At 33.9% G+C, this 13800-nt stretch overlaps 1 protein-coding gene across 2 annotated transcripts in view; it reads right to left on the bottom strand.

Annotated features, from left to right (window-relative positions):
* NAV3 (neuron navigator 3) overlaps positions 1 to 13800 on the bottom strand; it is a 378403-nt gene that overhangs the window by 265112 nt on the left and 99491 nt on the right. For both annotated transcript variants that reach the window (XM_011946945.1, XM_011946946.1), the window contains exons 2-3: positions 8979 to 9096; positions 8275 to 8327 (exon numbers count right to left, since the gene is read on the bottom strand). In XM_011946945.1, the coding sequence (XP_011802335.1) occupies positions 8275 to 8327; positions 8979 to 9096 (171 nt within the window). The remainder of the gene's footprint in view (positions 1 to 8274; positions 8328 to 8978; positions 9097 to 13800) is intronic.

Here is a 13800-nt window from a genome sequence, read left to right as displayed (position 1 = left end):
GATCCAAAGACCCAAATTCCAGACCTTATTTTGTTAAATTTATTTGTTAGCAAGTCTAAAGACAATCGGGCCTAGACTAATTAGACCAAACAGAGTCCAAACCGTAATTCTTCCACTTACTAAATAAAGGACACAGATTGCCTCAATGAGACACAGTTGTATTATAGGTTTGCTGTGATGGCTAAATGAAAAGTATAAGCAAAACGTCTAGCACAGCACTAGGTATATACCACTGATGTTCAATAAATAAGTGATAATAACATCGTTGAACTATCAGATCTTTCTCTGAAGTTGTATGTTGCTATGTAATGATTTCCCAGTATTTCTTGTTATGTTTGAAATACGGCTAATACAAGTCAGGTGGGAAATACGATTTTTCAAAGTGTAACAAGGAATGTCAGTATTTTTTCTGTGTCTATCCACACAATTCAGTTTAACTGAAATCATATTAAAATAATTTAAATATAATTTCATGAAGCAACTAGCTTTGGCACATCTACTAAACTTCAAAATACTTATCTGATCAAAGACAAATTTTGCATACAATTGCACTGAGATTAAGTGAACAAGATTTTCCCTATTTTATTTACTCTTTTTTCTTATTATTTAAATAATTGTAAATATATAAACTATCAGAGATTTTTTTCAGATAGAAGTATTACAATTCATATTGAAAATGGCTGCATATCTTAATATTTTGCTTCCTAAACTAAGATTGTTAAAATTGTCCTACTGTAAAATATTTTTCCACTGATTATTGTAAGTGATAATTTTATTAAGTTTGGCAGTGGGGGGTGGCAATTGAGAAAGATGGAGCAATAAGTTCCTTAAAAATACCAACTATTAAATGTAAAAAGTTAAAATTATAAAAGGATTCTTATGAAATATGTCTTCAAATACCATGATTGTATTTTATGTTTACAGTAATACTGGGCTGCCAATAAAAAACAATGTGTAGAATTTTAAGTACAAAAAAATCAGGATAAAGAATATGCCAATTATTTATTAAAGTGGTCAATATTCAAAGATATAGCAGAAACATAAACTACATTTTGCAATGGTTATATATGCATATATAAATTTTAATGTCCTTAAAAATTATATCTTCTCTTCAAAAACAAAGAAAAAAATCGGTAATTCAAACCAAGTTACTTTATTCCAATTTTTATTTATCATATTAATTACACAAACAAGTATAAATATTGACAACAATGAGAACAACATTTAAGCTATTTATTCTATAATGTAAAGTTAATGCAACAAGGTGTTCTTGTATTTTTAACTTCTATTTAATTTCTAAATGGCAGACCAAAGAATTCCCGCAACAAAATGATTTCATGTTGCTGTTTTTCTTTGTAAATTAGACTTACTAACACTGAAGAGAAATCATCCTCTTTGGCATTTTTTTTTTTAAATCAAGGTAGCAAATCAGAGTTCCAATTGACTTTAGAGTTTATCTGTCCAGTTTCCTCATTGCAGAAATGAGCAGAGGCCCTGAGCGTTTACTGAATGCCTTTTCGTGGGTCACATATACAAAATTAGAATTCCAGTGACCTTTGTCCTTTTAACAAAACACACTGCCTCTTAATGCCTCTATGTTATGTCAATCGCTTCATTTGAACCTGAGTAGTGTGTGGAGCAACCTCTAGAGACAAGCAGATTTAAAAATCATTTAGGTGATATTCTAATAACTGAAATATAAATTCCCTAATACTAGTAGGTTATACTTGTTTTTGCAAAGTTTGAATCTGTATAAAAATAATAAAATCATTAAGAAAAATACAAAGTAAAGATTTTCATTTAGTATTTCTTTATAGATCAGAGTTCTATTTGTAGTAAAGCATTTGTCTTCATTAAGCTATCTTTTTCTAGCCATTCCAGAAGATGAATATTTTCAAAGTCAAGGGATCATGTGACTGGACTAACTTAGCAATATTCCACTCCTCTGAGTCACAGTGCTACAATTTTGCAGTGTGCCATATATAAGATTTTATTAAACCTTTAAGAGCATTCCAGCATTTTATCTCTTCCCTATTTGGTTAAGAACCTCCTCTTCTTATCTTACCTTAAAAAAAAAAAAAATCCTTTAAAAGAAGAGTGATTACAAGCAGTAGCTGAAAAAAATAAAACTTTAAAGGACAAGCTACTGATAAAAGCATGGGCTTTTTTTACTATTCAGAATAGTTTCACTTTCCAGATAAATATAAACATTAGAAATAGGATCAAGAAATCTCTACCCCAAATGGGATTAAAGATGTGAATTCCATAACAGTAATGATTCTGGGAGCCATGACTCTATGGGACATAGAATCAGATAGGCAGGAAAGACTTAAATCTAATTTTCCAGTCTAAGAGTTAAAAAGGAATAAGGAGCCAAAAATATTCATATTAGCAAATTGTAAACAACATATATGTTATACTAAAAACTTAGGTTGAAGGTTGTGACTGGAAAACAATTGAGCTATTGTGGTAAAATAGAGCCAAGAAAGAGGAAGGACAAGCTGTGAACTACATTTGCCAGATCCTTAGCTGTCTTACACAGTCTAATACTTGGTTTGCAACTATTTCACATAATCAGATGTCCTCATTCTTCTGTGCATTTGTGAAGATCCTTAAATATAATGGTCTATTTAAAATTGTTTTTAAAAATGTCTTTGAAACAGCTTTTACCCTACATGTCTAACATTTTTGTCTAAGAAACTTGCACTTGTGTCTCTGCATTCTAAGTAAATGTTGGGCATATTTTTGCTATTTTTAATTTGCTGGGCATTTGGGACATTCCTGGTATTTATAGTTTACTAATTTATTTCCTCATGTAAGCTCACCAAAGTTGGGACGTGCAGTATATATTTTGAATCTTGATACCGCCCACCTAGGAATTACTCAACAGGTGCCATCCACATTAGTAACTTATCTTTGGATGAGGTTAAATTTAGTGTTCAGTAAGCTCCAACAAACTAAGTTCTGTTTTCCCAGACCAGTTTAGTCTCAAGCTCATCAAAGGAAAATAACCATGACTTTGAAACTTAAGATAAATATGAACCACAATATCTCAGTAATTATACTAATAAACTGCTAAAAGGACACATTCATATTTTTTTAAATATGTGCTCTTTATGCTATTCAAAAGAATTATTGTAAGGATTATATATACATGTATTATATATATATGTGTGTGTGTATATATACATCTCCATACACACATACACATATTATATAGAGAGAGTTAAATGTTCTCCCTAAGTTGCACGCACGCGCGCGCGCGCACACACACACACACACACACGTGGTGAATTTTTCTTTATTATAAGGTAACCATGGCCAGGTGTGGTGGCTCATGCCTGTAATCCCAGTACTTTGGGAGGCCGAGACAGGTGGCTCACCTGAGGTCAGGAGTTCGAAACCAGCCTGGCCAACATGGTGAAACCCTGTCGCTATTAAAAATACAAAAAAAAAAAAAAAAAAAAATTATCCAGGCGCGGTGGTGGGCACCTGTAATCCCAGTTACTCGGGAGGCTGAGGCAAGGAGAATCGCTTGAACTCAGGAGGCGGAGGTTGCAATAAGCCAAGATCACACCATTGTACTCCAGCTTAGGTGACAGAGCAAGATTCCATCTCAAAAAATAATAATAATAATAAATAAATAAAGTAACCATTAAACCATTAGAAAATCACATGAAAAGAAAGTACATTCATATTATCTAAAATTCTGAAGTTGTTATATTAATTTAAATTCCTCTAGTTTCTATTTAACATACTTTCTTTTCTACTTTGAAATTATTTATTATATTTGATGTACACAAAATAATACATGTAATACTTATGTAAGTTGTAAAAGCAGAATAATAGAGTGCATTATACCCCACAGAACTAAAGTCCTTCAAATAACCTGCCTCTACTTATATGTTTCTTCCCTGTCCCAGCCATAATCCTTTCAGTGGTAGCTACTATGGAGAGATTTGTGTTTATACAAATATGTTACATACATACTTTTTCAAGTATCAGTATCTTCACCCCGTCATAACCTTTTACGACATGATACAGAAGCAAATTTGTCCCCATTGTTTTCCAATATCAAATTTTCCACACAGACCAAAATTTCCTCGTCTTCTACTTCCTTTAGGACTTCATATAGTCACTTACCACTTCATTTCCCTGGACCCTTTCCTCTCCCTCTACTGCTTCCTCCTTCTCTGCTTACTTCCTGCCTTGCAAACCCTCCCCTCAACTCTGTCTTCTTCTCAAACTATTTATTTATTTTTTCTTCTCTAACAGTATCTTAACAGAACACTCTTAGAAAAATTATTCATGACTCAATGGATATAGGCACTTATCAGTTACTTCTTAACACATTATCACTCTACAGAAGATGTTCACATATATGTAATCAATGCCTATCCAATTACCAAAAATAAATACCTCATTCCAGTACACCAGCTATTTAGCTGCATAACATTTGACAGCATGTTACACATTCTGCTCATCTTACTTCACCCTAACTTGCTGGGGTAGTGCAAGTATTAGAGCTTCAACTACAGCATCTTCCCTAAGGATTAGCAGTCCACATGTGTGATTCTGTTCCTCAATGATAGTCTCACTCTCTCAACATTCTTTCCCTTTCCTGACTCCTATACCTCTATCACATGAATATTTATATTTCCTAGAGTGAAAAACCTCAGGTTTCTTCTCCTGTGACTTTATGCAGACCTCCTGTAAGATTCCATTCTTGTCCATGGCTTCAACTATTACCTATTCTTTCAGTATATTCTAACCAATACCCTTTTCTGACCTTCAGAAACACATATCTAATAGCCTAAAGTTACCTCCAAATTGATGTTTTAATAGATACATCAAGTTCCACATGTTGAAATATGAATTCATCACCTTCCCCCCTCCACCTTTTAAAGACATTTTTTTCTGCTTCTAAAATAATCATCTTGTGTATGGTAATTACTTACCCATTCAAGCTAAAAAATTGGGGCCATTTTAAGCTCCCTGTACTCTCCATCACCCACATTCAACTGGACACCAACATTTACTTACTTTATAATCCCTATGAAGCATCTAGGGTGATCTTTTAAAATATTTATATGAGATCATACCACAACCCAGCTTTAAAAGTCTTCCAAAGGCTCTGTGACTGAGTTAGAATACCATAGCAACTCCTTACTTTGGCCCCACACTATCAGGCTTCCTTGTTCCCTTCAAACAACTCTCCTTGTGCCTAATCCACAGATCTCTTCAATCTGTTTGTGGAATGCACTAAACTTATTCCACTCTCAGTCCTTTTTGTTCTTGCCTATGTAACTGTTGCCATTATTTATCTAAACATTTGCTCCTCCAGTTCTCAAGTGTAGTTCATTCAAATGTCGTTATACCTTGTACTTAGTGCTCAGTAAATATTGATTACACGTGAATTACCTGGCTACTATGGAAATTTATCAATACATTGTAGATTCATACGACAAAAGGGATCTTCTATTCTTAAAGGCTTAAAATGATTCAATAAAGGTTAGCAAGTTTAACATTTAAATAAAAATAATTTGTGATTAAAAATAGTAGCAGACCTAATTTTACTTTATCTTTTGTTATTAACCTCCAACAGCAATCAAAGGCCACAAAAGACCAGGTATACAAAAAGAAGTGGCCAAAGTAGTGCTATGAGTAAGTATACCACTCACTCTTACTAATGTAGCACCTGCCAGTGTTATGCAATCAAGGAACAGGCAACATCCTGTTTGGAGTAGATACATGACATTCTTAAGCCTAGTCATGCTATCATAATTATCTTTCGTTTTCATTCTTGTCTCAGTTAAAGTCTGGAATTTGTATTCACTAATACTGCTTACACAAATTCTTAAGAACAGAGGCAAAAATAATTCAATCAAAAAAGTTACATTTATTTCATATGCATTTTTTCTGAATCAAGATATTGAAGGCATGCCAAATTCAGATTCAAAATTCAACCACATCATAAAGAAACGAGGATCTAAGTCATTCTTAGTCAATATTCAATATGATTCCAACTAATGCTTTTTGGCTGGCCTTTTTTATAGCATTTGCATTTCTCAGAGTTTGGTCTTTCTATTTTGTTTTAATCAGAAGTGGAAATATCAACATAACTTGCATAATATCTGTAACATGATATTTTGCAGTTAACAGGAATAAGAAGTAATAAAAAATAACAGAGTCTGAAACTCAAGAGAATCTTTCCACAGACTTGTAGAATCTCTAGGAACAGCTGTTTCCGATAAATAGGTAAAAACAGCATCTCTATTAACCATTGTTATGAGCTTTGCAATTTTTTTCCATCACTGAGTATAAGCTTGCCTGTTTATTGAATTCTCTGTAATCCCACAATCAAATTGGAATGATAGCCAAGTAGGTGAGAATTTCTAGACTTAAAATGTCTTATATTATTCAACACCTCCTCATGGTAAAAATAATGAAAGCAAAAGCAACCATGTTGGGTTTAAGAAACATAATTATGATTTCAGGGGAGTGTTGAGCTTTTTAACTGAAAGCCTTAAAAATCTTTTAACAGGTGTTAATCTATACATGTGTCCTTTACAAAGTTTGTAGCAATACTATTCTGCATTGCATTTTAGTTTTGTTAATAAAGAATGTTCACATACATATCTCATTGTCACATTCTAATTAAGGTTCATTTTACAGATGAGAAAGCTGAAGCTCAAAGAAGTTACATATTTTTCTCAACATCACACAGCTTATTACTGTATCAAGGTCTAAATGTATTCTGATTTGGCTTGTTCACAGTAAAACCTCAGAAAACAACTGTAATTAATTCCCACAGAATCATTTTTGTGCCCAAAGTAATTAGATCAGGAAGTTTTCTTTAAACTGAAGGATTGTATAGAAATCCTTTCTTTTACAGTGATTTTTTTCACAACCACATACACAGAGTTCATGACATTATGACATTATAATAGGTCCTGGGAATAATTATTTCTTATTTTTTAATTTATTTTGTTATTTTATTCTATTATTTTATTTTATTTTATTTTTTTGAGACAGAGTTTTGCTCTTATTGCCCAGGCTAGAGTGCAATGGTGCGATCTCGGCTCACCACAACCTCTGCCTCTCTGGTTCAAGCGATTCTCCTGCCTCAGCTTCCCGAGTAGCTGGGATTACAGGCATGCACCACCATGCCCAGCTAATTTTGTAATTTTAGTAGGGACGAAGTTTCTCCATGTTGGTCAGGCTAGTCTCGAACTCCCGACCTCAGATGATGCACCCGCCTTGGCATCCCAAAGTGCTGGAATTACAGGTGTGAGCCACCACACCTGGCCAATTATTTTAAAAATAGACATGATCGTTAATCACTTTTAAAAATAAATTATGTTTATGATTTTTTTGGATTTCAGTTTTCTGACATTAAGTAAAGCAGGTCAGCAGATTTTAAAAGTTGATAGTTTTTTTTATTCTTCCAAGTTTCTGACAACTAAGAACTCATTAAATTCATTTAAAATGCCTATTCTATGCTGAAGAGTTTTGGAGAAAGCTTCATCTTGTGGATTTTGGCTGTCATTCCTGATTGTATCTGCTTGATATAACTTTAGTTAAGGCATTTTACATTTCAGGTTTTCCTACAAAACTAAGTTGTGACTTTTTAATTAAGAAATAGATTTTTATCTCTGTAGTTTATTACTCTTTGACTTTATTATAAAACTGTATGTTTTTATTAGTTGATAAAGATAAGAGATAGCTGGGAAAGAGGTAGATATCCAGGGTGAAAGCTTTCTGGAAGAGACTATGAATCATATCTCAAAATCAATCACTGCTCACCAAACTTACAGCAACATGCCTTGAGAACTATTTCCAGAAGTGTTGAAGAGTACATGTGTTTACACTGGACTTTGCTATGAACAAAGAAAATACTATTTATATACTTTAAAATGCACATGGCAAGGCCTGTTCTTTAAGCCAGTTGTTCAGACAAAAATAATCCACTTAAAAGTAGAAATGAAATTTACTACCATTAAGACCAGTGTTAAATTAAATTATGCAGAACAGCAGAACAAAAAAAAAGTCAAGGATCTAATAAGACATCTGGAAATATGTCATGGGTATATAGGAGTCACTTAATGATATTGATGTGCCTAAACTGAACCCACACAAATACATATGAGAGAATGGGATCAAATGGTTTCTTAAGCAGGAAGACATGCAGAAAAAAATAATATCCATTTACAAATGCAATTAATTCTGGAAGTGAAGATCAGCATTATATATCAGAATAAATATGATTCTTACCATCTGAGACTGACTTCTAGGACATCCATTGATATCTTCAACTTTTTCATTTGCTAAAGCCAAGAGATAAAATAAAAGAGAGAAAAAAAGAACGACATGCTTAAGCAATGAAGTGAAACACACACATGAAAACAGGAAAAAAATACCAAGCAAAAATGCTCCTGCTACATATATTCTGTCTTCCAAGCAGTACACAAGAAGACACATTTGTTAACAGTCGCCAACTCTATATGCACAAATCAGGCAAAAAAAAAAACAACCAAAAATGAGTGAGAAGGAAGTTGCTGCTAATTCTTTAGCCTGTGCCAAATGACTGCTGACATGAAGCCTTTCACAATTGTCCCTGTTGGATCAGGATACAGTTTCAAGGCATCTCAGAGTGTATGAGTTGCTCCAGCTAACGAAATACACACATGGGAGACATGTGGTTTAATGAAGCATTCATTTCTGACAGTTCAATTCAAATGATTCAATAAAGGTTAGCAAGTTTATGTATATAAAGATACAGTCCCAGTTATTTAAAAGTATGGCCAAACTGCCTTTTTCAAACATCCTCACATAAACATTTTAATTAAATAAGGGGAGAGCTACATGAATCTCAGAGACACATGGACCAGTTCAGTAAGGCGCTTAACTTAAGTTGTGCTTTACCAAAGAGATGGCAGCAGAGACTTTTATGCTTTCTTTCAGAAGGAAGGTCTTACCAATAATCTGGATGATTTCTGCTAGGAGTACTCCATCTGCAATGTCTTGTTGCAAGTCCTTGATCAGCCGCTTGTGGCCCGATTTTGCTAGGTAGTGGTTGGCCCAGTCAGTGTAAATCTGTTGAACAGAGAGAAGGAAAAAGTGAGATGGGGTGAGGGAAAAGAGAGACAATAAAACGCTGAAGACAAATGTTGGGTTCAAAGGGAAGCTATTCTGGATCACATTCCAGTTTAAGAAGTCATAGCTCTAAAGGAAATAGTTGTAAAGTAATTTTTAAACAGCTCTTTCCCCAACTTATCTCTCATTTCAAAGGGGATGATTCACTCTTAAAATTAAGGGCTAGTCACTTGTGACAAAGCAAAACTTCCCTCGGGATGACTACTGAGGAAACTCCCGTTGCAGATCACTTTGGGTTTTTTCTCTCTTTATTGTTTCTATCATTTTGAAAACAATCCAGCCTGTTCATGTAAAAGAAAGCCACCTGGACTGATTTACATAGAAACATTACTATAAAAAATTGTGCTTCTCTGAGAAGACTATTGAATTTGTCATGTGAGATACTGTATGTGTGACAAGATTTTGGCATCATTTTATGAAATAATTACAAATACCTTCCTGTCTAAGATATTTTATTTGGATTGTCATCTTCCATTTAAGCCTCTTGAAATGTGTTTATATGAGAGAATAGAGGCAGCAAATGGAGTTATTACATAGAAATTACAATGCAGAATTCAGAAGTGAATTGTAAGGCACACAATTGAGAATTTGACTTAGAATAGAGGTGTCTCTTCAACAGCAGAGCATGATATACAAAAATTTTACAAAAATAAAGCATTGTTAATCTTTTCAATTAAATAGAATACTTACTAATTGTAAGGGAAAAACTAAACACGAAGATTTCAGCTTCACGGGTGGTGCATATGCATGTATTAGTGGATTTATTACAAGGCAGACTATGATGTGATATAACAGAAAAATGAAATACTTGAAATGAGAATAGAAGAAAGAAAATAAGATATATGCTTGTAAAAAGTATTATTAGAAGCACTGGAATTAGAACTGGAAATAAAATAGAACCTGAGCATGAGAAGCGAGGAGAAGGACCTTCCTTGCAGAGGGTATGACATATAGAAAAGCCGACAGGCAAAGAAATCTAGGACACAGCTGTAAAATCTGTAATTGAGGCAGACTGTCTAAAATTAGGGAAAATTAGGCTGAAAAGGTAAGTTGCATTTTATAGTCATGAACACTAAATGCCAAGCATATTAAAAACTTTTTAAACATTTCTCACAAAGCAAATTCATATTTAAAAAGTAATAATAATAAATCAGAATTATAGAAACTCAAAAGTCAAAGTCTCCCCACAACTTTCAACCCTGTCCATTTTTGAACAATTTGGTATGAAGAATTCTAGAATTGATGTGTCTCCACTCCACTTCACACTATACCACAGAACATACACACACATACATATATACCCATACACACGCGAGATGACATTTTTAAGCAAATCTGGCTCAAATTTTAAATATTATTTTGCAGTTTCAAATTTATATGTAACAATATTTTAACAGCTTCTCTAAGAGCCATTTCATGTATATTCATCTATTGTTAATATTACATTATATATAATATCAATCCCCCAGTTGATAGATACTTAACTTGTTTAAATATGTTTCTATTACATCTAAAGTTGCAAGAGACAGCCTGATATATGTGTCTTTCTGACCTCATATGCTAGTATTGTTATATGGCAAAAACCTAGAAATGGGACTGCAAAGCGTTTTGAATGAATCTTGGGTCTAAATATCACAAGATTACAACACAGAAGAAAAAGTGTTCCTTCTATTAGAAAATACAAAGTAGTCCTACTGTCATCAGAAGACTAATACATATCTGGTGGTGATTAATTAAGTTTCCTGAAAGATGTAAACAACTAGAAGCATCCATTGCATAAGAAAAATAAACATGAGAGCAAAATTGCATCTCCTTTATTAATATCCATGACATCTATGTTGAAGATATTGAAGGGTAAGAAAAATTAGTTGCATAACTGTCTCCTGAATTAGCACACAAATACGTGATTTTTAGGTAGATGCTTTTATTCGGTAATAATTTTTCTCAATTAAGATTTGATTGGCAGGGCGCGGTGACTCAAGCCTGTAATCCCAGCATTTTGGGAGGCTGAGGCGGGCGGATCACGAGGTCAGGAGATGGAGATCATCCTGGCTAACACGGTGAGACTCTGTCTCTACTAAAAATACAAAAAAATTAGCCAGGAGTGGTGGCGGGTGCCTGTAGTCTGAGCTACTCGGGAGGCGGAGGCAGCAGAATGACATGAACCCGGCAGGCGGAGCTTGCAGTAAGCCGAGACAGCAACACTGCACTCCAGCCTGGGTCACAGTGCGAGACTCTGTCTCAAAAAAAAAAAAAAGATTTGATTATATTTGTATGATCATACATTTTTTGTAAGGATTTTATACTGTTCAGAATTTAAAACATTGAGCATACTCTCCTTCTTTACACATCATTTTAATCATAGAATTGTTTTGGCCTTCTAGTGGAAACTTCAGGTTGAGTCCCTGAGTTATGTTGATCTCTCCATAGGCAAAGAGTGGGGCCATGGGGTGAAAAAGGATTCACAAGGGTAAGGAGAATGAGTTCTGGAGTCAGACAGATCTGACCTGAGACTACTTACTTCCAGTGCGACCCTGGACAAGTGACTTAACCTTCAGATTCCTCTTGTTAAAAAAAAAAAAAAAAAAAATCTTGTAAAACAAGGAGAATGATAATACTTACTTACATTATAGGATTGTGCCAGGACTAAATAAGATAGCACTTGTAAAGCATCTGTCGCAAAGCTAGTCATTAAAAAACATGCTTGCTATTATTATCATCACATGGCATCTAGTTTTATTTTGCTGTGATAACTTTCCAACAAATACTTATTAAAGTTATAATTTCACAAAGGTTAAGAAAATTGAGAGGGCAGGCATCAGAAGACTAAAGAAATTGTACTAATTGCTCCTGACACTACTTCTATCACTAACTCTTCCTGCCTTCCAGTTCACAGGTGTCATGAATCTGTCTGCCATCTGAACTCAGGGAAATCTAAGTAAAAGATTGAGGCTGTCATATTCTCATCCAGGCCTGTAATGCCTCTATTGTGACACCACTTCCATCAAACTGTATTGCATTGGTTTTGTTTTATGATGACATTAATTATACACAAATATTTGTTTAAATAAAAAACAAAATGATATGTACTAAAAGTGAAAATAAGAATGCTTTCATTCTCCAAATGCATGTCAACAGTTCCTTAGCCTTTATCCTAATTCATCCTGGGACTTAGGTGTGAAAACAAATGGGAGGCCAGCTAGTTGGCTTCAAGATACCTTGTTGTTAACACCTGTGTTTTAGCTCGCCAATCATTTTTTGTTCGATCCAGGATTTCTTCTAGAGGAAGCCCAACCTTAAAGGGCTTTGATATGTCCAGCATCTCTAATGTCTGAAATTTTGCTCAGGCCATAGTTCTAACTTCAGCTGCAATCAGTGAGAGCAATGACTATATACAGAAATTTAAAGCAAATTTAAAAATAATTGCTGCACACTTTATTTACTCCTTCTAATAAACAGCTGTGTCTTCCATAAGTAAAAGATACTTGAGACCTTCCAAGGAAATGACCAGAGGGGGAAAAACAGTGCCTTCCAGAAGGATATTATAATCTAGATGGTGAAATATTTCAAAAATTACAAAGTAACATGTAAACATATTTTAAAATATTATATACAAACATATTTCTGTCTTTCAAAATTGTATATGTGTAAGCTGAATAAAAAGGTGGAAAAATGAGTTGTGTCTTTAAGGAGACTTCAGGCAAAGGACACATGGTATATAAATGTATTTAAAACTCATCAACAAATTTACTGTAATGCTCTGAAGAGAGAGAATACAAACAACCTTGTCAACTGTCATTAGAATGTGATCTTTAAATAAATACAACAGGATGGTGAAATCAGGTCCTGAAATTGGATTTGAACTCCAAAATTGCCCTTGGTTCATTATCACAAAAATAATAATCACAGTATTTAACCTCTTAGCTTCAGCTGAATGAGTTATAAAATGTGCAGTAATGTGTTTTGCAGGATTATGCTATGAATTAATTATAGTTTTTTCAGCGAATAAATTGGTATAATTGGGAACAATATCAAACTAATCATAATTCAGTGTTTGGTAATTTTTGTAAAAGGGTCATTGAGGATTTTAATCATGTATGTTCTGGCTAAAGCTTCCAATACGGTTTATCTCTAGATATCTGAAGTCAGTCTTCTTCAACTGTTTTGATGAACTTCAATGTGATGAATATAAATATCATCCCATCTAATAATTTTATCTCAAGAAATTCAGAAGAATTAGTGAGACTGCATTTACAAGACGGCTACTTAGAAATTCTAGTACAATTGTATGCATAATCTTTCATTTACCATAATTAAAAATGATAAAAATCAAAGTTATCATAGTATATTTTACATTTATCAGTACGAATTTTAGGGCCTATTATGCAATAGCATGTATTCTTTGAGGAACAATTCACATTGATGGGATGTCTGCTCTGCCACTTAATATTCGTGCAGACTTTGATTGAACATTGATTTTCTCTAAGTTCCACAGTATTCTCATCTGTAAAATGGCAGTAATATTAGACCCTACCGCTATGGTTTAGCTCTGTGTCCCCACCCAAATCTCATGTTGAATTGTAATTCCCAGTATTGGAGGAGAGACCTGGTGGGAGGTGACTGAATCATGAGGGCAGGCTTCCC

This window comes from Colobus angolensis, unplaced genomic scaffold (assembly GCF_000951035.1).
Source record: "Colobus angolensis palliatus isolate OR3802 unplaced genomic scaffold, Cang.pa_1.0 Scaffold256, whole genome shotgun sequence".
Taxonomy (NCBI): domain Eukaryota; kingdom Metazoa; phylum Chordata; class Mammalia; order Primates; family Cercopithecidae; genus Colobus; species Colobus angolensis.
Note: the sequence above shows the minus strand (reverse complement) of the source record. Positions and strands in the feature narration are given on the sequence as shown.